Source organism: Podarcis vaucheri (genome assembly GCF_965113315.1).
Source record: "Podarcis vaucheri genome assembly, chromosome: 6".
NCBI classification, from domain to species: domain Eukaryota; kingdom Metazoa; phylum Chordata; class Lepidosauria; order Squamata; family Lacertidae; genus Podarcis; species Podarcis vaucheri.
This window is the reverse complement of record NC_138764.1, coordinates 64,195,505-64,219,761: the sequence shown is the minus strand read 5'-3', so window position 1 is coordinate 64,219,761 and position 24,257 is coordinate 64,195,505. Positions and strand designations below refer to the sequence as shown.

The window sequence follows — 24,257 nt, the reverse complement described above, 5'->3', positions numbered from 1 at the left end:
GAACGGTTGAAGGCGCTGCGTATGTTTATCCTGGAAAAGAGGAGAATGAGAGGAGATATGATAGCCATCTTCAAATATCTCAAAGGCTTTCACATGGAAGAGGGAACAAGCTTGTTTTCTTCTGCTCTGGAGGGTAGGACTCAAACTAATGCCTTCAAGTTTTAAGAAAGGAGATTCTGACTATGGAAAAACTTGATGACAGTAAGAACTGTTCGACAGTGGAACAGTCTCCCTCAGGAAGTTGTGGACTCTCCTTCCTTGGAGGTTTTAAAGCAGAAGTTGGACGGTCATCTGTCATGGTCATGGATGCTTTAGCTGAGAGTCCTGCATCTTAAAAAAAACCAACAACCCAGTAGTAAAATAATTTAAAGCAAATTACAGTCAAGAGAATATATGTATCGGGGTCAAAGGCCAGGACAAAGAGGGGAGCCTTCAGCATACAATGAAAACAACATTAAGAAGGTGGCAGATGCACTTCTGTTAGGGGAAGGAATTCCACAGCTTAGGAGTTGCCACAGAGAAAGCCCTGTGAACCTGAAATTTACAGGGAGGAAACATTTCATTTGGTGTTGCTTATGGGTAACATCATGTGAACTACACAGCTTAAATGAGAACACAAACACAAAGTAAACTCCAGAGTGGATAAGCCTTAACACCAATACATACAGTTGTAATATATAAACCTTAGAAACAAGCCCATCACAGTTACTAGTCAGCAGTTTTATTTTACTAGCTTGCTAAGGTGAGCAGCCTCTTCCTGTGCAGCTAGCATGGAAATGTAAGCTCCAAGCCACTTAGCAAGTTAGTTGCTGTTTTTATACTGCCTTCTGCCCAGCATGCTGGCAGAGAATAAATGGAGCTGTGTTTTTCCATGCTGGCCAGAAGCCTCTTCCTCTGTGGTCAGCATGGAAACGTAAGAAGGCTAGCAGAAGAGGGAAGGAGCCATCCGCCTCTCTGCTGTCAGCACACTCACTTGCCTACACAGAACTCCTTGTTACCCATGCCAACCGGGCAAGTTAGATGTAATATATGCAGTGGTTTGTGGACTAAAACCTGGGAAATTGGGGTTCTAGTCCCCCCTTGTCCATGAAGCTCACTGGGTGATCTTGGGCTGCTCACTGTTTCTCAGCCTAATCTGCCTCACAGGGTTGTTGTGTAGATGAAAATGGGGAAGGGGAGAACCATGAATTAGGTGGGATAAAATTGCAAATAATAAATAAACACCGCCTGTTAGTTCAGGGTACCTCATGTGAGAGACCCTAATAGCAAAGGACTCATGCTGACAATGGCAGTACAACCACCAGCTGCAGCGGCAGAAAAAGAAAGAACATTGAAATTTAGCTCTTATTTACTATGTGAGTGCATGCACACACATTTGTGTAGTTACTGAAATGTCCAAGTTAGCTACCTTAATTTCAGGCTATAGGTGTATAGGAAGACATTAGTGCAGGGTAGCCAATGGCTCTTAAACCCTCGGTAAGTTAAGGACTTCCCCTGCATGTGAGGACAGGCTCTGGCAGATTGAGCGGACGAGATCAATAGTGGGTCTAATGGTCAATAAGGCTGTTTCTGCACGTGCTGTAGAGAGGAGTGAGGGGCAGATGGGGATGGTCAACCTGGGATTGTAGCCCATTTGGGAGAAGGAAAACTCTCATCCTAAATCTCCACTGCCTTGCAGGAGGATATCTTTGGGAGAAGAAATGGCTAAGGAGTAAGATGGTTGGGTGGTGCCTTGTACGCCTCCTTCCAGCAACTCTTGAAACCAAGCTGGTTCCAACATATTGCTCTGAGTCTGAGAGGGGAGTCTTGTCTGGGCAGCCCAGGACCTCTGTAAACACTGCCTAGGCTAATGCAACAGTCTGACTTCATCCGCTGAGGCTCACTCCATTGCCTCTTGAGACAGACTGATGCCAACAAGTGCAGAGGCAGCCTTAAAGTGGAGATTTTGAGAACTCAGTTGTGATGCTTTTGGAAATTTCATCCTTCAGTGTCTCTTCTGACAATAAGGAGAAGGTCGGAAGTGTTTGCTTTAAGACAAACCACCATTCCCTGTTATAACTCAGAGAAGCTTTATTTTCAAATTCTGGCTAGTTCACTAACTAGATTTTAAGCCTGTCTGGGTTTCAATTTGCCAAGAAGAAAGGAGAAGTCCTTTCCCTTCTATCCTTTGTCAGCCTTCTTTGGTCAGAAATCACAATTTCCAAAGTCCATTTACTATGTATGTTGATCTCTCAACATTGATAAAACAAACATTATCACGAGGAAGCTAAAGTTTATTATAAAGACAAAGTGTGTTTGTGGTTTGTGATTTAAAAAGAAGGCTTTATCAGTAGCTAGTCTGGCTCCTATGAGCACGCCTTGAACTTTCTTTTTATCTAGAAAAGGGCAGAAGGAAGTCAACTATAAGAGAAGCCTGTGTTCAAGAAATAAATGAAGACTGGGGAGGGGGCAAAATAGGAAGTTTAATGGTTATGGGAAGAAGCAAGAGATCTAGAAGAAAATGAATGATTGGTTGCGTATTTCTTGAAGTATAGAAATCCTTCTGCCCTCCACACGGTGCATAGCTAAACTTTGAAATTCACTCTCACAAAACATAGCGATGGCCACCAACGTGGATGGAGGACCAGTGGCAATTTCCCACATGCATGACAACTGTCCAACCTTTTGGTTTCTAATAATGTAACATTTAAACAAAATGTTTGTAAAATGTAAAAGTCTCAGTACTACTTTGAGAAGGAGGTTTAAAAAGTTGTTGTTGTTGTTGTTTTACAGAACAACAACAACAAAGACTGTGAAGATTCAGAGAAATACCCATGTCCAGCATGCTCAATAGGGGAAGAGGATGGTTATAACTCAGAGACCCATGTCTCAGCTTCAAAAAGAAAAGTAGCAAAAGAAGGCACACATTATTTTTCTTCTGTGAAAGTATCCAAGTTCAAATTACAAGGGTGACTCAAATTAAGGGGGAGCGCAGGAATATTTAAAGCAACAGGGATCCTTTAGGAAGCATTCTGCTGGGCGCAGAGACCAAAACTCTCTCCATCCCCCAACACAGGGTCTCAGCAAACCTTAAAATGAATTCCGTGATCACAGAATGGCCTGAAGACGGCTCTTGAGATGGAAGCAATTCTGAGTCATGAGTTTCTCCGTGATAGTGATAATTAGACAACGCACACTGGGCTGCCTTAACCAGAATGGGTTTTCTGGAGACGGGAGATTAATTTGGGTTCTTTTCTGATACAAACTCAAAAGCACGAATGCCAGCTTCAAAAGCTAATACACTGATGAGACTCCCTTTCTTAGATACATCACATTCAATTTCTAGTGCAGGGATGGGGAACATTTCCCTTTCCCCCTGTTGAGAACAACATTACTTGAAGGTAATCTGTCAGGGGCTCCTTGCCAGCAGTGGGTAGAGCCAAATCAAAATATAGGCTTGGCCACCTCTTAATCTTTCTCTTTCTGCCACCACATTTCCTTTTTCTTCCTCACCCATCAGACTGCGAGGGGAGGACCCGATTGCTCTTGCCAGAGTCTGAGCTGTCTGCATGCAGAGGGCTTAGGAAATTAGACTGAGGGCTGAAGGCTGCTCACCTTTACACTACTGCAATTAGCTGAGGAGAACCTCAAGCTGGTGAAAATGGCCTTTACGTCAACTAAACACAACTAAATCTGGCACTTAAAATGTTTTGCCTTTGATCCTGAGCACTGCGCTGGTCTCCAAAGGGCTCGTTGCTAAGTAGAGAAGGGCAGATGAAGCAAAACAGGGACTGATGGGAACTGGGCATGCACATTCCTGGCAGCAGGTACTGCTCTGCTTGGCTGGGATTCAGCAGCACTAGTTGCCCACAGAGTACTCCTATATTTTAATAGAGAAAGACAGATAGTCTCAAGAGACAGCTTGAATCAGCAAAATGGATTCAATAATTTTTTCATTGCTCACAGGAAAGTTTCCGAGCCTGCCATGCAACTCTGCTGTGTCCAAATTTGGAATGCAGTACTCAAGTTATCCAAACTCTGGAGCTGTGTCCGGAAAGCAGCTTCCCCGTGGCAGATTTAATGCTAAAGTCCTACTGCATGAGGGTGTGGCTGGCATAGTTCCTAGGTAACATGTACATTTTAGGTGCATTGATATTTAAAAGAATCTTGACAGGAAATGCCCAGAGTTTTGCCAGTGCACCTTGCTTTAAGACCTATACGGTCAACCCAGTATTTCAATTGACTTCAGCCTTTTCAGATGTAACTTGGGACCACACAGTCTCCACTCCCCAGCTCTTTTGTGAACATAAGAAAAAGATCAGAAGCATGTCCTTTAAAACAAACCACAGTTCCCTGTTATATCAAAACTCAAGATGAACTGTGGTTTAAGATCCTGGATTGTGCACAAGCTGGATTTTAAACAAACCACTGGCTTATTTATGCAGCAGAAAGCCATGGTTTTCCCATTATGTCTGAGGCACATCTTCATCTGGACAATGGAAAGCATTGTGTAGGAGACTGATCTTAGGGATGGTAAGTCCTGACTCACAACTGGGTATTGTAATCCAACCTAAGGTGGGTCACGCCACAACTGTCTCTTTTCAAATGGTTCTTAAGAATAAGACAAAGAAGCGATGCCAGATGTATGTGGAAAGAGAAGGTGAGAGTAGGAGCGAGAGAGAAGGAGAAATACTACGGAGAAATAAGAAAACACTGAAGAGAGAGTTCAACACAGGGTTTGTTTAAAAATTAGACATATGACCCTTGTTGCTGGTTGAGGTTAAATGTGGGTCCCAAGTCTGAAAAGGTTGGAAACTATCAACAATGGGATTGCTTCGCTCTGGCCTGTAGACTGTTGAAAGTCAAGTCAACCTAAATATTTGTTTCCAGCCCATTCCTCACCAAGTTGTACTCTAGGAGGCCCTGAGTTGAGACACTCCACTTTCTCCCATTGTTGTCTACATATTTTCATACAGAATCAAAATGGAAGACAGCATTTTGTGTTTGGTAATTGTTTTTATTCTTTTCAATAAAGTTTGTAAAGGAAAAAAATAAAAAGTGGGGCAACTTTGTCTCGGCACCCTAAAGGCTGCACTCAGGGCTTAATTTTGAACCAGACAGAGATATCCCAGCTTCACAGTGTATTTTCAGTGCCAGTGTCTATAACGTCTGTCAACAAGAGAGGTGTTGAAGCTTATATCCTTAGCAATAGTAAAGAAATGCCATCAGTGTTATAACTCCTTTTCTGAATGCATTCCCAGCCAGGCATCCACCCTGAAGCCTCAATTTGTAGCAGCTCTGCTGCTGCCAAACCACTGAGAGACTGCATGGGCCTCCCCATCTGATCAGTAGCCTGCTGGGAAGATGCGTGGTGGTGAGAACCATGGAATGGGATATTCATATACCTTCCAGGTACATGAGAATACATCACAGCAAAGCAGCTCCCACACTGCAAAAGGGGCCTATACCTAACCCAGTTCCTCCCCCTCACCTCCATAGCCTGCAGCCTTCCCTCTCTGCCAATGAATTCTCAAGCAACTCAGAAGGAGTATATTATCTGGATAAATCGAGCAATCTCGCACTTCCACAGGCTTCCACGCAGGTTGCCTACAAATGCACGCTCGTTTGAAAGGAAGAGAAAAGACTCCCGGAGGGAAAGCCAAAATCTGAAGGCCTAGGGAAATAAGACTGGTGTGTGGGGCGATGTAACAGATTCTTTGCCCAGCCCATGGAAAAAGCCTGTTCCCATCAGGCCACTGATGATGTGGAATGTCTCATTACAGGCAACAAAACCGTCTCAGCCTGCCAAGGTCAAAAAGTAGGACAAAGAAAGAGGGGGCATGTGGAAGGGTAATGGCAGAGGGCAGGAAGCAAGAAAAGGCTTGTGGCATGTGCGATTGTATACTGTTGAGTTGTTTTGCAGCAGCCTCAGATGCACCGAGAGCAGCAATAAACCAAAGTGAGATCATTTCATAGGCTGTGAGGGGTGGAGAAAAATCCAAGTGTGAGAAGGAGGCAGAGTTGAGGGCCAGAACACTGGTAAAGATATGGCCAGGGCAATGACTAGGCCCAGTCTCTCCCACCCACCCCATGACCCTGCCCAGCCAAAATGCCCCCAACATCCATTGTGGCACAGTAGGTCCCAGGACTGAGTAAGAGGATAAGCAGTGACTGTGGCAAACACATTGCAACTCCTTTCTCCCCACTGCTCTAGTCCAAGGGAGGCCCTAGGCTGGTTTGAAGAGTTCTGGGAGAAAATGGGGGCCCTTCTGGCCATGTCGGAAGAAAGCAACCCACATTGGAGCTACAGAACAGACACCAGTTGGTAGAGGGGTCACTAAAGAGCTTAGGAACATAGGAGCCCTGCTGAATCAGACTAAAGGCCTACCTGGTCTAGCATCTTGTTTCCCACAAAGCCCAACAAAATGCCTATGGAAAACCCACAGTCAGGACATGAGTGCAACCACCCTCTTCTGTTGTGGCTCCCCAGTGACTGGCATCAAGTAGCATACACAGAGATACCCCTAAAGATTTCCTCCCCACAGTGCTCATCTGTGCAATGGGAAAGGCCATAGCAAAGTGGGTAGAGCATCTGTTTTTGCATACAGAAGGTCTGAGGTTCAATCCCAAACCATACTGAGGAACTCACGATTAAGATTTCAAGAGGCTAGATCAGGCTTCCTCAACCTTGGTTTTTGGCCTACAACGCCCATGATCCCTAGCTAGCAGGAGCAGTGGTCAGGGATGATGGGAACTGTAGTCTCAAAACATCTAGAGGGCCAAGGCTGAGGAAGCCTGGGCTAAATGGCCACATGACAAATGTTTCATGCAGCCCCAGCTAACTAAAGATCAGTGTTGGAAGCTACTCATAGGAAGAGGCACACTTCCTTGAAACCCAGCTCAGTATTGCCTACACTGACTGACAGCAGCTCCCCAGGGTTTCAAGGAGGAGATTTCTTTTCAGCTCCATCTGGAGATGTCAGGGGCTGGATCTGGCATTCTGCATGACAAGCATGTGCTGTACCCAAACGCACCTCCCTCAAATCCCTTTTATCTGACCTGTTATTTAATCCATCCCTACCCCCCACCCCAATGCTATCTGACGACTTGCTGCCTGACAGATAACCTGGCTACACATGGCCAGAATGCCCTTGCAGGCTCCAGCCTAGAACGGCACCCCTCTGAAGTTGGGATAAGGGGCGGGGGACGGGACAAATGCAAGTTGGTTATTAATTTTAACCAAATCAAGGTGTGCCTAGTTTGCTCCTGTGAGACCATGGCTCACCCAGTGGGCCATCCCCAGCTGTATGCGCTCACCGCTTGGCAGAGGAAACACATGCCTCGGTGATCCAGATTTGGCATTTCCACCAGGACAGCCCCCCTTCTCTAATTACATCTTTAGATTGTCTTTCCCTTGCCACTTCCTGTTCCCAATTGCAGCTGTGAAATATGCTAATCCACTGCTTACACCATGAGAAACAAGAGAGCTAATAATAACCTGCAAGTTTTCAAAGCGCGCACACAGAAAAGTGTAGTTTTCAGCATCTCACCCTTCCTAGTGCAGCTGCCATCCCACACGGGCTGACCCCATGTGCTGTGTGACAACTGGCTGGGACCAGCCTGTTTACTTTGTGCTCACTATGGCCTCCCCTACTAGGAAGGAATCCTTTAGTGCTTAAATGGCAAGTGCCCACTCTCTGTTTCAAAAAACACAGCTCGTGAGATCACCCCTCTTCTTTGGATCAGCTGGTGTCAGAAAAATGCAGATCCTTTAAAGTTACACAGAATTCTTTGTTTGGGATAAACATCAAGGGGGGGTGCAGGAAAAAAATACTCTCTGCCTTTGAAGTGCATCATAGTACAGTGGTACTTTGGGTTAAGAACAAAATTCGTTCCGGAGGTCCGTTCTTAACCTGAAACTGTTCTTAACCTGAAGCACAACTTTAGCTAATGGGGCCTCCTGCTGCTGCTGCGCCGCCGGAGCGCGATTTCTGTTCTCATCCTGAAGCAAAGTTCTTAACCTGAGGTACTATTTCTGGGTTAGCGGAGTCTGTAACCTGAAGAGTATGTAACCTGAAACGTATGTAACCCGAGGTACCACTATATTTCTCAATGTAATGCTATGTCTGCATATTATCAGTTTCAGCTTGATGAGGATGGGGCCAGCCAGCACAAGAGATTATGCTGTCTTAAAAAGGTGAACTGACTTCCACTGCTGTCTCCTCTTGCCCTTCTTTAGTTTTTGTTGATGTGTGAGCAGAGGCCACTCAGACAGTTCTAGGCACTCTGGGGCCCTTCTCACCCCACAGTACAGTCGTACCTTGGTTTTCAAACAGCTTAGTTCACAAACAACTTGGAACTCGAACGTTGCAAACCCGGAAGTGGGTGCTCCAGTTTGGGAGCTTTGCCTCAAAGCCAAACGTCCAGCGCGGCTTCCGATTGGCGGCAGGACGCTCCTGCAGCCAATTGGAAGCTACACCTTGGTTTCTGAATGTTTCAGAAGTCAAAATGACTTCCAGAATGCATTCTGTTTGAAAACCAAGGTGTGACTGTATGTCTCTTAGAGGAAGGGCCCTTCCTCAGAGTGAGGCACTGTGAGGGAGGCAGTTTTGGAGAGCGCATGAGCCACTGCTCTGAAGTGGTATCAAAGGTTCCACATTTTACTCTTGGCAATGGCAAATACTATTAAAGTTTAAACACTTGTAAATTATGGAAGTTTAAACAGGTGCTCTCACAGAGCCAACCACTCAGCTCGATCCATTGCAATGAGGCAAAGGACTCACCTTGTCTAATAGGAGGGCTGGCCCCATATGTGAAAATCTGTCAAACTCAAAAGCTTGTTTTCATCAATTTCAACCATAGTTAAGTTTCAAAAGAGGTTCTATTGTCTGCACTGCATTCCTTGATCTAGAGGTCTCTTTTAAAAGTATCACTCTTTGCATTTAAGATGTAAGGGAAAGACCTGGCATTTTACTGAAGGGGCTTTAGATCAAGGGAGGAACCCAGACAGGTCTGCGCATTTATGGGTATCACCTACTTGTGTGATGGTTAAGCCTCAGATCATTCTTGTGGGTTCTCTCCCTCTTCATTAATTTTCAACATGTTCCCTTGAGGGTTTTGCAGTTGTATGTTCACTGCGCTAATAGCACCCGCATGCAAATAATCTCGGATTGCACTTTCTATTGTGTCTCACCCTAGTGATCACTTTGAATTTTCACAAGTGCACAAAGTAACATCAAAAAGCTGCAACCTGCTCCACAAAGCTCACCTTTAGAACCAAAGTGTGTGTCCAAGTGTATGTGCACCCACACTAAAGTCTCACTAGGCTCCTCCAAAAAACAGATAACCACAATGTCCGATTCACACAATTTTTATCAGAATTTTTTGAGCATGGTAAGTTGGAGCAGGAATTGTATCATTCTTCAGACTAGTACAAATTGCAGTATGTTGTATGCTGCAACATCTGTGTCAACTTCAAGTAAGGCATGGATCAATGGAAGACTCAACTACAGCTGTTATGTACTTTTACTGTAATATATTAGGAGGATAGGAAACATTCCTTTACATTAAAGCTGCACCTGCTATACAGTGAATCAGAGATCATACAGGGTCATTTAAGACCTTTAAGGATCCCCAGGTACAGATTTCCTCTGAAGTGTAAAGCAAGGGGATAGATGGAGGCTGTAGGACCTGCCACTGCTTTTTCTAAAAGAACAAGAACAACATTTAGATTACCAACTCAGAATGGACAACTTAGAACCCTATACCACCCAGACCTGCTGGTGCAACCTAGCCAGATGGGTGGGGTACAAATACAACAACAACAACAACAACAACAACAACAACAACAACAACAACAACAAAAAATTTGCCTTTGGAGACTGTGTGGTCCAGGACTTGAATGCAGCTTGATTAATGAGGACGCATGAAACACAGGTGCTTTGTGCAAACTATGACTTCACTCCCAGTTGCACTCAAATTCTGCAAGCAGGTTGGATAACCCTTACCTCCAACTCTTCTTAATTTGCACCCTCCACTCCAGGGGTCAGCAAAGTTTTTTTGGCTTGGGCCGGTTCACGGTCCTGCAGACGCCACAGTGGGCAAATGCTATTTCCGGCACTCCTTCCTGTGTGGAGGAGGTGTGCACAGCTTCCCATTGGCTGCAGGAGCTTCCTGCAGCCAATGGGAAGCCAGCCAGCATTGTGGAAGGTGGTCCCTGCTCTCCTTCATGCTGGTTTAGCGTGGTGCACGGGAGCCAACAGAGTGGGTGTCGGGGGTCCCCAAGTGGACGGGGGGTTCCATGGGCCAGTTAAACAACCCCCATGGGCTGCTTGTGGCCCATGGGCCTTAGGTTGCTGATGCCTGCTCTGCTCTATGTATTTTACCTTTATATCAACATCAGAAATAATTTAAAACATCAGAGGTATCACTCAGATTGGATATAGGAATCACACCACTCTTTAATGTTTCTGGACCCTGGCCTTCCACACCCTTGTTTCCTCCAGGTGTTGTTGGACTAGACCTTCCATTAGTCCTTACCATTGACCATGCTGACTGGGACTGATGCGAGTGGTAGTTCAACATCACCTGGAGGGAACCAGGTTAGGGAAGACCATTGCATTTTGCATGTCCAAGTTTTAATGCCAGGCAAAAGAACTCAAAAGGGCAAGCATGCAGGCAAAAGAATCCAGCGAAGGGAGATGTGCCACATTGTCAGCAATGGTGCATGCATCCCTTTGAGACATTACAGAAGTCATATTTTTGATGGTTTCACATCACATCTCAAATAGTGGGATAATCCCAATAAGGAATTTAGGTCAGTGACTGAGATCCAATTCACACTGGATTCACAGCAGCTGCTCTATTAGTTTGGCCTATTGCAGCTCCCTGCTCAAGGTGGCTGGTAGATCTGGAGGGGGTTTATTCTCTTAAGCCTCCGAGGTGTATTCTCTTAAAGATTTTACTTCCTGCCCGTGGAGAGATGGGAGGAAACAATCCCACACAGGACCACATTTCTTTCCTACAGGAGAACCGACGATTTTGGCGATGAGTCATGCAACCTTTTAACTTCAAACAAGAAGTGGCTGCCATGGACTGAAGAGAAGGGGAGTGAAGCAGTCATCGCAAGTTTGGCGTTTGTGTGGAACAGCCTTGTTCTTTGTTATTGTGTTTGGAATCTTGATGTACTGTATTTAGAGGGTCTTTTGACACCCATGCTAAAAAAAAACACCCAACCTTTTTTTTTACTTGACAGACATCACACAATGCAAGATCATTTTACATAGATGAGCCCAGCAGATGATTTCCCACTCTACCCAACAGTGTGAACCGTATGTCTCTTCTGAATTTGTCTAGCAAATTATCTTTGCAACTGGGGGGTGGGGGTGGGGGTAGCCTTTGCTGCCAAGCTGTCTAATTTGTATGCAGATTATTGGTCCCTGGCAGATGATTTATATACGCGAGCCTAACTATGCAGATCCAAGACATTTGAACTTGAACTCCTTATTAACTGACACAGCCACTCAAAACCCAGGAACAGTTTCAAGCAAGAGGCCAGCTTTCTTCAGGCCTCCATTTATTTCCCTACTGGGGCAATACATCTCCTTACCTTCCACTGGTGAGGTCTTCAATCTCTTGCAAATATTATGTACACCCCCATAGGTGTCGTTTATCCGGTTCACAGCCTCTCCGCTGCGAAGTTCCATGAGGTTCCGCAGATCCATAACAGAGCAACCAAAGTCCCCCTCATGGTTGCCCTCAACCACAGAGTTCCCAGGGTGGTGATCGGCAGAGTTGTTCGTCATCTTGACAAAAGCAGAGTTGGTTCAAGCAGAGAGCAGCACAAGAAATGTTGTCTGCAACTTTTTCACTTCTGTGTCTCTTTCCTCAACGGAAACAGAGCAGGTAATGTAAACCTCTGAGCTCCACGCAGAAAGCAGCCCAGTTCTGTGGCCTGTATGGCACCACAAGCAACGCCTCTGGGGGAAACGGAGGATCCTGGGTTAGAGGGAAGGGCTGGCAAGGGGGTGGGGATACCAGCGCTTCCTTTTGCAGTTCCCCAGGTAAAGCTGGTGAGCCTAGCCAAGTCCAACTTCTTCCGATGAAGGTGTAAACAGGATGCACATGTTACCGTGGAAGCAACCTTAGCAACAGCCAGTGTGCATCTCCCAGAGAAAGAGATGGGCTCCCTGGATACTGTCTTCAACTGAAACTGCAAGACAAGGAAACAAAAATTATAAGTTAATAAGAGACCCAAGAGGACAGTTTATATGCACATGGGTGCAGCAGAGGCAATGGGAAGTATCCATTATGGGAATGAAATTGCAAGGGATGCAACCAAGTTTAAAGATTGTCCCATATATTGTGCTGTTCTTCAGAGCAGCTCTGAATGCATTTAATGATGTTTTTGCTGCCTTTCCATTCACAAGAGTGCTAAAATAATAATAATACACAATTATAAATAACAATGTACTGCAAAAAACAAAAACAACCTTTTGGAAATCAGATGTACCAAGGCTAGCCTTTTTTGTTTGTTTGTTGAAGCCCCATAAGATGATGTGCTCAATTCAAACAGATTTGCAAATTCTTGGCCTCAAGAGAGGAAAATACAAAGAAGACAAGAAAAGGTTACAAAATGGCAGGGAAGTGATACAAAGGAAGGGAGTTTCTAACTGACTTTACTGCTTTTTACATTAAAAGGCTGCAAGCGGATCCTCCAGGGAAATTCCCAACCTTAACAGGACAAAAAGGCATATGCCATAAAGAGCAACCACCTAAGGACACAAAAGCACGATGGCTTCAGCCCTTGTGGCTTCTCAGCAGTGCTGTTGAGCAGAAGAACCAAACTTTAAGGACTGGTGCCTGAGGCTGCTTTTTCCTCTCCTTCCTCCCCATCCCTTTTTCCTAGTGCGTCATGTCTTTTATAAGCCACTCTGGTGGCCTTTTCAGCTAAAGGGTGAGGTTAAGATGCTTTAAATAAATATAATAAAAACTGCTTTGGAAAGTAGTCTCTCCCCACCCTCGCCCCGCCCCCAGCCACTATGAAGGGAAAAACCAAGGGCTCAGCCTCCCTTCACCCCTGTTCCACGCTTGCAGGGAGGAATTTACAGCTCCTATGTTGGTGGAGTGGAGGAAATGCCCCCCTCCGCAGGAAAGCAGATTTTGAGAAACTTCCCAACAGTATGAGACCAGCTCCCTGTTGCAGGAAGCAGTGGGTTCTCCTTCACTGGATGCATTTAAGCAGAGGTTGGCTGGACGTTTGTCAGGGGTGCTGCATCTTCATCCCGCACTGCAGATCTTGCAAAGAGCACGGGGTTGGGCTTGATGGCCTTAGAGGTCCTTCTTAGGGCTATGATTAACTCTCTGATCTTGCTTTGGTGTGCAGGGATGAGCCCAATCTATAGCTGCCAGCAATATTCTTTGACTTGACATGGAAGTGTGCATCCAGACTCCCATCAGATTTTGTGTGTTTGGGCAGGGGTAACAGATCTGTTTTGACCCCCAATAATATGCTACAAGAGTAGAGAGGTTTTCTATCAGTAGATGACCTTTCCTACTCTGTGCATACAGATATTGATATACAGATGCTAGGCAGCAGAACTGCATTTTAATGAATGACACAATATTAAATGATGGACAAGAGTGGAAGGAAAATTTGCTGTTCTGTTAATTCCGCAATTCCTTTGGGGCTCTATTTTCTGGACCCAGAGCTATATCTTAATGGAAAACTATTTAAGGTCACTGGGTTTGGCCTCTCAGGCCTAACTAGCTTGTGTCCTCGCCATACACACTGTACAAAATCAACACAAAAGTCTGCTGCAAGCCAACATCATCCATCGGAGACATTTCTTAACCGTGAATGCCTACTGGACATCTTCCCTCCTTTCACAGAAACAAGGACCCAGCCCTAAGCCTTTCTTTCACTTTAGAAATACAACCCAAAGTGCTGGATGTTAGGAAGCAGCGACAGGGAGAAAACACCTCTGAAATCCAGCCTTCCAGATGTTGTAAGAGAAAAGCCCTTTTCAGAACAGTGCTCACAGGCTCCAACAGAGGCTCCATCCCTGCGCAGTACATGCGGCAGTCAGAGGGCAGGGCTAGTCGGGGCAGGGCTACACAATGCAGTCCTGCTTCCCCCTTGTACACTGGGGGAGCTTGTGACCACTACCCCTGAAAAGTCTTCAATGGAATGTAGTAGATCCATTTCTTTAAAACTGGGGTTTACCCCAGCTGCATATAAAGTGGGTTGAGGGTCCAGGTTTTAGAGCAAAAGGGGATAACTTGATTCTGGAGCTGGGAGCTCCAGCTGAAGGAAATGTGACATCCAGTTGGAGGCTGCAGTGGGTGGGAGGACAGGATTGAGCCCATTGCACCTGTGTGCCATTTTTGCACTAAAATCTTACTTGATAAGTGATTCTGGCATATCCAAGTTTAAAAAAAAACGGGTCTGCTGCTGTCACACGCAATTTGGGCCAGAAAAAGTAGCTGTGCTTTCTGACCCAACTTACTGATTTTCTCCTAATGGAGAAGCAGCTTTCCGTGAAATTGTTTAAATAAGGACTTTGCCCTGGCACTGCATTTTGCACTCTAGCTAAGTCTGACTTTTAGCTACATTGCCATGGTGTGTGTGTGTGTGTGTGTGTTCTGGTTTCCCACCGCATGTAATGGGCTTCTCTTCCACTCTGAATGCTTACCATGAACTTAGTGATCAATTTGCCTTGCACAGATTCACATCTGAACCATGGGCAACACGGACCATGCAACACCTTGATGTTCAATGTGGCAACAGACACTCAGGCTGGGAGTGGCAACCCTTTACACTTTATGGGTTATGTAGCAGGCTGTCTTATACCAAGTGAGACCAAAGGGACCCATCTAATTCAGTACCAGCTACAGTATAGTGGCTGGCAATGGCTCTCCAGGGTTTCAGACATGGGTCTTTCTCAGCAATGTCTGAAGATGCTGGCAGATGATCTACTAATGAGTTAGAACCCTTCCCTATTGGTTGTATCCAGTGCTAGTTCTATCCAAAGTAGAACCATTGAAATTAATGAGCCTAAGTGAGGCACGCTCATAAACTTCAGTGGGTCTATTCTGAGAAGAACAAACATTGGTCCCCCAACTCACTTTGGCCATCTCTCACTGTTCAAACTGAGGTTGGGAAGGGAATCTGGTTTTCTTAGCTCAGGTTTGTAAATCTCCTGGGTATGCATAATCTACTACAGAACAGACCTTTCCCTGAAGAAACAAGCAACATAAGAAGTCATTAACTTCATTCAAAACATTAAGACCAAAAATAACAACTTCTACAGCCATCTGAGTTAAGGAACGTGTACTGCTATCTTGCAAGAGCCAGAGCCTTACAGTTTGTGATTCTGAACTAGACATCAGGGACATTGCATGAGCTAATAAGCAGCTTCCACCACATACCAGAGCACCCAGTCTTGGCAAATGACAATCTGCCTTAAAGGAAATCGCCAGTTGCATAAGGATAGAAAAAGGAAAACTGTAACAGATGGACATTGCAGGAACTGAGGCGGGGATATGGAAGTGTTCAAAGGACAAACTGTTACTCTCCCTAGTCACATCCTCCTCAGCCTTGATAACAGGGCCAGTTGCATCCTTCGCTGAGAATCTCCAGCTTCAATAAGAGTGAATTCCTCAACCAATATATATGGGGGGATTTGGCTGTGCTATTCAGCCCCAGAGCATTTTTCTAGGCTGCCAAGTAAAGTTGCAACTACAGTATTCTCAGCCCAAGACCCCACCACTCTGTGACACTAACTATACATTGCACCTATGTGCACCCAAGGTCCAAACTAGGAGTGATGAAACTGAATGAATGAGGATCTGCTTTCTGAATTTTTGCAACAGCAACTACGGGTGGGGGCGGTGGCAGTGGCAGGAAGGTGATCCAGTTCAGGATCCTGGTGCTGGCAAAGAAGGCTCAACCCTTTCCCCATGCTGTTTTCCCAATGCAACCCCCCCCCCCACAGCTGCCACTTGCATCATTAGGGAAAAAAATAAATGTGTGTACACATGTATGTTTTTCTCCACAGGGCAAATAGCAGCTTTGAGGGGAAAATTTTAACTGGCAAATGGCATGGTGAAAAGGTGCCACAGTTCCAGTCTGGACTGCTTCCTCTAGCTGGTGGCTCCTATTTGCAAAGCAGAAAGGCATTCATTTGTTATCGGGTTTGGTTCACCCCTGAGCCCTAACATTTCCTTTGGAAGAAAGAAAATTTAAAACAGAGGTGACTGTTGTACTTTGCTTACTTTTTATTTATTAAAAAAAATTACAATTATTTACACCCATCAATGTTTCCTTTCTCATAGCAACATAAGCCTTTTGCCACTTGCCATTTATTTGCTCCCAATTCCTTTCCCCGTGTGGCTTTTCCCACTAGCAGCATTCCAAACACTAAATATTGTGTGTAGCAAGCCAACCCCTTTAATTCTCTGACCTGGTGTGCTCTAGTGGCTAGTGCTGAGCTAAGACTGGAGAGCTCAGAGTTCAAATCTCCAGGTAGCCATGAAAATCACAGGGTGACCTTGGGCTATCAACTCAAACTGCCTCACAGGTTTGCCATGCAGAGATAAAATTGGTGTGTGGGTGTGTGTGGGGTGGGGGGGTGGGGTGGGGAGATAGACCCATGCATGCCTTCCTGAGCAACTTGGAGGCGGGGGGGGGGGTGAATGTTACAGATAAATAACTATTATGCTAGTGCAGCAGCCAGCAGGACCATTCATCCCTTGTGCTGAGCATATAGTAGCTTATGTTCCAATTTAAACGCAAAGCTGACTGTGTGGCATGTTACACAGGTAAGCAGTTTTAGCTTTCCTTACTGTGGTTTTATAGTTTGTTGCAAGTTGTTCAGAGTGGCTGGGGCAACCCAGTCAAATGGGTGGCATATTATTATTATTATTATTATTATTAAAAATTGGGTCTCAGCTGCAACTTAAGAGAGGCAGAGATCAAAAAGGGTTCTGAGTGATGAGGAGAAATACTGGTTAGGAGGCAATGTGGTTCTGGTACACACAGATAAAAAGTCACTGGGTCTTGCAGAATTGTGATACGAAGCTGGAGACGCAGGTAGGAAAAACAGTAACGACAACAACTGTGCTGGAAAGATAGTGAAGCTCACTAAGAGATTTGCTGCCTTTTTCTCTGGCAGGGCCCCTATGCTTTTAACAGGCGCTTTCAGGAGTAGCTGGCAAGGTGTTTGAGAGGTGGAAATTGAACTGCTGCAATTCCAGATCACGGGAATGCTGTGATGAAGAAAGCTTCACCTGCTGAACTGCTGCCTGCAGTTGTCAAGGGCTCATGACTAGATCAGGCAATGCTGAGGCAGTGTGAGGTGGCCAAGTAGATTGTGCCTGTCTCTCCCCAAGATGCAACCATGCTTATTAAGAAAGTTTATATGGTGAGAGAGGACACCAGAAAACCTCAAGCACAGGAAAAACTGTTGCAGCAGTTGAGAATTCTCTAGACAGCCTGAAAAGGTAATTTCGACATGTGTCATCACAATTCATCTCAGACAAAGCTCCGTCTCCGGGCCTGTTGGAACAATTTCAGTACATATCCGAAAAGGGATGCCCAACTTGCAGCTCACCCTGAATCAAAAAGGCAATCTTGGAAAAAACAATGGTTTGGGAAGATCTTTTTAAGGTATGGGGGGAGCACAGTAGACTGATAGCTTGGGAAAGATAGAAAACCTCTCAAACAGATCCTTGATAAAAGCAGGTTCCTGTCTAACCTGGAGCAGCAAATGCATGTTTATTTGTCCATCTGATTCGCTGCCTATAAACCTGGTACTGAGAAATTCAGGTAGCAACTGCTCATCTATGTATAAAGGCATTCAAGCTTCCCATGGAAGGAGGCTAAGAAGGAAGATCCAATTAAACCAACCCCTGCTGTTTAATAGCATGTTGGGGAGGGGCAGTGGGCGATTATTATTTTTTGCTAATTTTTTATTCTTTAATAGCAAATAACATATTCTGGAAAGAGTTTAGAGGGTAAGAAAAAAGCAACTAATTAATATTGTGATGGCAGAGTCCCTAATTACCCCTTGAGGAGCCTGCAGGGCACCTATCATTATCTTCCCATTCCAAACAGCAAGATTCCTTTCCTTCTCAGAGCTAGAGCTCCAGGGATTCCTTGCCACAGGTCGAGAGAAGGGAGATAAAAACAAAAATCTCTTTATGGAGGAAGGATAGGTTCCCTGCTCCCGTTCCCTGTCAGGGATACGCTTTACGACCTCTGCACAGATGTCCAAAGTCAAGCCTGCTAAGAGACAGAAACTGAAAATGGAGAATTCCAGAAGGATGTTCCCAGCCACATCTCACCATATTGCAGGCTTCTCCAACCCGGATGACCTCCAGATATCTTGGACTACATCAGCCCCAAGCAGTCCCAGCCCCACTGCCAGACATACCAAGTCTGCTGCCTAGGATGTCGCAATATAGCAGGAACAGAATTTGTGACATTACCATGCCTGGAAAAATAATGGCAATTTCACAGATTTGGCTTGAGTCCTCACCATTTAGGACTTGTGGTGTGTTTTTTTTTTTTAAAGAGGATCAAATAGACCCACTTTCAGATATAATATTTCAGATAAAGAAAGAAAGCCTCCCAGAATGGTACTTACATTTTATCTTATTTCAGTCCCTAAAAGGGCACCGAGCACTCGAGAGCCAGTGCCTTAGACTACAAGCTCATTAGAGGAAAGATAGCATGATGCTGTTAACACGGAACCTGATAAATCAGCAGCACTCCCCTGATCCTAAGGGTTTGCGGCTTAATTATTCCATAAAAGCCAGAGTAATTAATGCAGCGTTTCTGGATTCTGGATACAAGGAGTCAAGGGCCATCACTCCAGTCTTAACTTTGAAGGTCCCCAAAGGCTCCTTTTAGCTCAGAGAAAAGCCTCGATTTTGAAAGCCAAAGCTCAATATAAAACCCTACTGTGTTCTCGGCAAGGAAACAAAAGGTGCCCATGCCTTAGTTACGGAGCAAGAAGCATCACAAGCATGAAGAAGGTTCGAAGTTCAAATCATGGTATCTCCAGGTTGACATTCTACAACAGGGTTGGGAAGCATCAGGCCTGAAGGCCAAATGCAGTCTCCCAGGCCTCCCTATCTGGTCCCTGGGATTCTTCTCAAGCCACCCTCTCTCCTCACATGCCTCACTGGCCCTCCTCTGTGTTCTCCTTGAGGGCTTTTGCCTGACAGAAATGTGTCCTTGAACTGTCATTAATGCCTCTTGCTTGCCAGAATGGATGAGAGATTGTGGAGCCTGTGTGTGTACCTACCAGTGCTATTTTTTCTAGAAGAGGTGCCAGAACTCACGATGAACGCCTCCCTTGTTCTCTTGTAATGGCAATGGCACCCATGTCAGAGGTGCCGGAACTGAGCTCTGATGAGTTCCGGCTGAAAAAAAGCCCTGGTACCTACACCTCTGATGGCACAAAGGATCACACCTGTTGTTCTGCCCTGCCCACACCTGTTGTTTGACTCGCTCCTTGCATGTGGCCCTTGCAGAATTCCCCACAAAGGAATGTGGCTCTCAGGCTGAAAAAGGTCCCCCACTTCCAGTTCTATATCATGCAGCTGAGGAAAAAGTTCACACAAACCCCAATGTGCTGGACAGACAATTGATGTGGAAGCAGCTTCTCTAGGGTGAGGAAGTTTCATATCCACTGTAGTTGCATCTGCAACATGTTGTAGAAGTAAAGGCATTTACCTCCAAGCACTACGGCAGGCCTCTTAAGTCTACTGATAAACACGACAAAGGAGAGCAGGACTGAAACTGAGAGAGGCTGCAGTAGGCAAAAGGGAAGGGAAAGCAAAGCTAGCTTTAGGGCTCTTTGCAGGTACATTGTGGATTCATTTCAAAGGAGGAAAAATTGCAAGAGGGGAGCCTCACGAAAGACAGGATCTGCAAGGTTCACGCTCCAAGCATGTTAAGATTGGGAAGGTGAAATTTGAAAAAGTCACACACGCTAAAAAAAACCATCACCCTCCTCTCCATCTGCTCACCCAAAGCCTCCTCATTTCTTCTCCTAAGTCCCATCCAGCCTTGCTCAGCATACTCAAGAGTGCAGCCATAGCCTCTCCCTAACTAGCACGTTCACCCACTCACATTGCACACTCTTCTCCTTACAATTTCTGAGTTTAACCAAGTGAGAAACGAGAGAAGGGGAAGCAAGGAGGGGGTGTCGAGGAGAACGAGCGCACAACCAAGGGGTGTGGAGGAGGAGGAGGAGGAGGAGGAGGAGGGGGTAGTGAGCAGCAGATGAAAAATGATGGCTGATGCAGTGCTGCAGACGAACCTGCCCGGAATAATAAACGGCTGCATTACACCTCTGTCCTGCCAGGCGGAGATCATGCATTTGTTGGAACAAGGCAAAGGGCCTTTCTAGCAACATAGGCAGGGCAGCACTAGGCAGCCAGCAGCACAAATGATAGCGCCTTGGGGCCATCACTTGTCAGTCAACAGACAGAAAGCAGGAGGGGATGGGTGCTTCTGGAGAGAGTCATGGCAGAGGACAGAAGGGGGAAAACAGACATTTTTAGGGCATATCCACAGCAATGGAGGCACTGGGGGAAAGAACTTGGAAGAGGGTAACATATATTTCTAGGCAGGCACATTGTGTTCTACATGTGAAGATGTCTGAAAGAGAAAAAATCACTGTATATGTTAATGACTGGAGTTCAGCTGTAGTGGGGGGGGAAAGAGGGGGGAGCTCCTTGTTTGGGGGGACCTGCTGGTGCCACCCATAATCCACAGCAACTCACTACACAAATCTGCAAACAGATCTCAGAGTGAAGGGGTGGGAGGATATGCTGATGCAAAAAACTGAACTTATTTTCCTTCTGCACCGTTTGGGTTTGTGCACTTTTCAATGGACATGAAAAAAATATACTGTATATAACAATAAACTTGCTTCCACAACTCTCCATTCATCTGAAGCTGCAGTGGAGGAGCTATACGGGCATCAGATAACCACAAACCTCTGTAGCTTTCTACAGGGATATTTCTCCAACCACCACTATATTTTTCTATGGGGGACCCAAGATGAAAGTCTGGGAGTCTGCCTTATATCCCATAAACCCAGGAGTAACAGCTCTGGCTAAAATTCCAAGGAGCAAAATGTTTTATGAATGCAACAGGTCTCTCACTGAAGCAGCCTGGAAAAGCAGGGCCAGGTCTATGGTTGGGTATGTTCACATGGGAAAAAGCAATATTCTTCAGCCTAAGCAAATAGTTCACAGCACTATCCAGAGGTGCTGAAATGCTCCTGCAAGCCATATAGCACAGACACCTTTAGACTGATTAGACTGCAAAGTACGATCTTTTATCAGGGATGAAAGCCATTAGGGCAGGCACAGCCTGCGAGAGAGATCAAAGAGCAGAGATCAAGCACAGGTGATTATTCTATTCACTTTGGCATGTGAAAGGAGTTTACAGGGAAATGTGTCTGGACTTATTCACTAGCCATGCCTAGCACACTTCTCTGGCTCTGGTTGGCCAAATCCAAGGAGAGTGGGAATCCGACATCACCTCTCCCTTCGCCGCAACAGCCAGCAGTTTAATCCATCCAGCTTCTAAGCCAAATGTTTCTCTCCTGCTTCACCACCAACCACCGCCTATCTGCTTAAAGAAGTGAAAGCTGTGATTTGGCAGCTGTCCCAAGGGAGTGGCATGGGTGTAGCCAGGGGGCAGGGAGCAGCTGCCCCCCATCAAGTAAATAAATAAAAATACTTAACTAACTGACCAACTCCATTTCAGATAACCCAGTTCTGCTCCCCCTAAAACAAATCCTGGTTACGGCCACAGGGAGTGGGTTCCTATTCTGAACTTACTTTGGCCAGTGAGCATTCTAGAGGGCTGTGAGGGAGATCCTTTTCAACCCCTTTGCTCGTGGAAGTCAGAAAACTGAACTGTGGCTACTCTCAGATGATGCAAAGGTACCCAATCCAAGATAGGTTGCATGAGATTTCATGGGGCTGAGCCCACTTCATCAGAACCAAGAAGGGTATCTGATGCATCTATGAAGTGCACTATATTCCACATCATAATAAAGGTTAGCCTTAAAGGTGCCACAGGACTTCCTGCTGCAATGGAGTAATGTGTCTGGCTGTCCCTCTGGAAATTGCCACAGGGAAGAAGGCTCCCATAAAAAGACTTCTGTGGGATCAGGCCATTGGCCCATCTAGTCCAACATCCTGGTCTCACAGCAGCCAGCCAGACAGACGCCTTTAGGAAGCTTGCAACCTGGACACGAGCAGAACAGCACTCTACCCACATGCAATTCCCAGCAAATGCTAGCAAATGGTATTCAGAGGTGCACTGCCTCTGACACTGTTCGACAGTGGAATTTGCTGCCAAGGAGTGTGGTGGAGTCTCCTTCTTTGGAGGTCTTTAAGCAGAGGCTTGACAACCATATGTCAGGAGTGCTCTGATGGTGTTTCCTGCTTGGCAGGGGGTTGGACTCGATGGCCCTTGTGGTCTCTTCCAACTCTATGATTCTATGATTCTATTCTATTCTATGATTCTACGGTAGGCAGAACAGAGCCGTTGTGGCTAATAGCCATTGATAGTAGCCGTCCCTCTTTAAATGATACTGCAACTGTATATACAGTGGTACCTCGGGTTAAGAACTTAATTCGTTCTGGAGGTCCGTTCTTAACCTGAAACTGTTCTTAACCTGAGGTACCACTTTCGCTAATGGGGCCTCCCTTTGCCACTGCAAAATTTCTGTTCTCATCCTGAAGCAAAGTTATTAACCCGAGGTACTATTTCTGGGTTAGGGGAGTCTGTAACCTGAAGCGTCTGTAACCTGAAGTGTATGTAACCCGAGGTACCACTGTACCATGCACCCATAGCAGCTTAGAACAGAGCAGTCCAACTTTCATACCAAGTGGGTCGAAAGGGTACTTTGACATGGGACCCACAGGCTGCATGCACACTATATTGTTGTGAGCTGGGGGGGGCACAAGGACGAAAATTGACATCCCTTGCAGCCCTCATGATGCCTTCCCAAAGCTGGATAAGAGAGGTGCTGGGGTTTAGGAAGGAGGTGTGAGGCTCTGGCGGGGTCTTAGAGCTGAGAAAGTGCTAACTGGGCTTTGAGAAGGAGATTGAAGGACTCAGGGACACTGTCAGAGCCCTCACAACCTCTTTCCCAAATTGCCTCACTTACCTAGCTTTGGGAAGGCAACATGAGGGCTGTGTGGTGTGTGTGTGTGTGTGTGTGTGTGTGTGTGTGTGAAATGTTGCTGAGATCTGCCAAAAAAAGACATCAAGGCCTCAGGCCATGTGTTGGACCACCTCGGTCTAAAATAACAAAAGTAGCAACCACAGTGGAAAGCCAGCTTTCTCCAAAAGACACAGGACCCAATAGGACTCTAGCTGTTGCTCCACCGCTTCTGGGTGGGGATGCATATGAACATCACCATACTGGTGTGCTTTCACATTTGCACCAGCTGTGCATGAGGAAGTTCTGCTTCCACAAATAGACTTCACTCTCAATACTGGGGTGGTTATGCCTTACTGGGTTTCACAGCCTCCTTAGTTCACTCTTGAGAGTGTTTGTGTGCAGGCAATTTCAATTTGGGGATCCACAAGTGCATGCAGGGTTGCAGTGCAAGGGTTTTGAATGTGACTACAGGCAAAGCAGTTCCTGAATTAAATCCTTAGCACATCAGTACTGGGGGCAATTGCTCAGTAGACCACATGGCCAGACTACAGTTTAACCCCTGGCAAAACATTTTCCTTACTAATACTGCATCTCGCTTTGTATGAAACCCCAGTATGAAACAAGATTTGAAAAGGGAGTGGTTAACGTGATTAAACAGAGATGGTGCTTCAAGGAGCTCAGAGCACTGCATTATCATTATTATTTTTTAAAAAATATTTTCAAAAGACAATTTACAACATGAAAACCTTCCTGACAGGCTTAAGAAAAAAATAAAATAATAAAAAAAAATCTGGGTTAATGATACTTTCCTCCCTGGTGCAAATCATTGTGTTTTATTCGGAGTGATTACAAGGCTCCTATCACACCTTTTAATTAGCACTCAGCACCAGGGCATATTTGAGTGCCAAGCAAGGTTGACTCACCTCTGCAGAAGTTATTTTGTCGGAGAAGGGAAAAAGAATTTGGGGGTGGGGGTGGTTAGGAATGAGAAGCCAAGTACCAAAGGCATTGCTGAGGGAAAGAAAGCAGGGAGAGGAGATGTGTTAAGTGCTACCTCTGGGGTTTATTTATGGATAC

General features: G+C 45.6%; 1 protein-coding gene across 9 annotated transcripts in view; it reads right to left on the bottom strand.

Annotated features, from left to right (window-relative positions):
* ATP2B4 (ATPase plasma membrane Ca2+ transporting 4) overlaps positions 1–24,257 on the bottom strand; it is a 158,346-nt gene that overhangs the window by 68,142 nt on the left and 65,947 nt on the right. For all 9 annotated transcript variants that reach the window (XM_082227150.1, XM_082227151.1, XM_082227143.1 and 6 more), the window contains exon 2: positions 11,588–12,190. In XM_082227150.1, coding sequence (XP_082083276.1) covers positions 11,588–11,783 — 196 coding nt within the window. In that variant the 5' untranslated portion in view covers positions 11,784–12,190. The remainder of the gene's footprint in view (positions 1–11,587; positions 12,191–24,257) is intronic.